A 962-nucleotide genomic window follows, 5' to 3' on the forward strand; every position below is an offset into this window, starting at 1 on the left:
CCCCCCCCCCCCACCCTCACTCTCTCTCTCTCCACAGCATGAGAGTGAAACCCACAAAACTGTGTGTTCCTCTGCCTCCTCTGTTAAGACTGAGCTCTCCACGCTGCCCAAGTCCGCCAGTGCCTCGCTGGATGACGGCGAGGTGAAGAAGATCATGGAGGAGTGCAAGCGGCTGCAGATGGAGGTGCAGAGGCTACGGGAAGAAAACAAACAGATCAGGGTGAGACGCACAAACGCAAAAATAAAATCTTTCTGCGTTTTCTTTCTGCCTCGTATTTTCTACTCCAGCACTTTAGCCATCATACACGGAAAGAGTGAAAGTGGTGTCTATGGTTTGGAGAGAAAAAAACAACCCATCTGACAAAATAAATGATTTTTTGTACTAAGTGTTATTTGTTGGCTGCTGTCACAGTACAATCAGTTAGCCTCCAGCTAACAACAAAGTTGTGCCGCTTGCGTAGCGCGAACCCTAGAGGTGTGACGAGATCTCGTTCCACTGGATCCGCGCGCGTGCATACATACATACATACATACATACATACATACATACATACATACATACATACATACATACATACATACATACATGCATGCATGCATACATACATACATACATACATACATACATGCATGCATGCATGCTTGGGACAGACGGAGCGGGATTAATGTTACATCGCCACTGCAGCGTTCGAGTCATAGTTAGTCACTAACGCTGTTGCAAGTGTGGTTGCAGTTTTTAAAACTCTACACACACACAGCGCACAACAGTGTTGTGTATGCCCTGGTCACAGACTGCAGGTTGTAGTGCAACGCAACATTAATTCTATAGCACATTTTAGCGGCAAGGCAATTCAAAGTGCTTTACATAAATCATTAAAGCGCAATTTAAAACGGTCATGAAACTAAAACAGGTTAAAATACAGTGACAGAGGTTAAAGTCCCACCTTAGCCCCCTTGCTGTA

At 45.1% G+C, this 962-nt stretch overlaps 1 protein-coding gene across 2 annotated transcripts in view; it reads left to right on the forward strand.

Annotated features, from left to right (window-relative positions):
* LOC117948266 (vesicle-associated membrane protein-associated protein B/C-like) overlaps positions 1-962 on the forward strand; it is a 5,862-nt gene that overhangs the window by 3,934 nt on the left and 966 nt on the right. The window contains exon 5 of one of the 2 annotated variants that reach the window (XM_034877840.1): positions 89-220. In XM_034877840.1, coding sequence (XP_034733731.1) covers positions 89-220 — 132 coding nt within the window. Of the gene's footprint in view, positions 1-37; positions 221-962 lie in introns of both variants that reach the window. The other variant, XM_034877839.1, reaches the window with a different exon arrangement.

This window comes from Etheostoma cragini, chromosome 7, assembly GCF_013103735.1.
Source record: "Etheostoma cragini isolate CJK2018 chromosome 7, CSU_Ecrag_1.0, whole genome shotgun sequence".
Classification (NCBI taxonomy): domain Eukaryota; kingdom Metazoa; phylum Chordata; class Actinopteri; order Perciformes; family Percidae; genus Etheostoma; species Etheostoma cragini.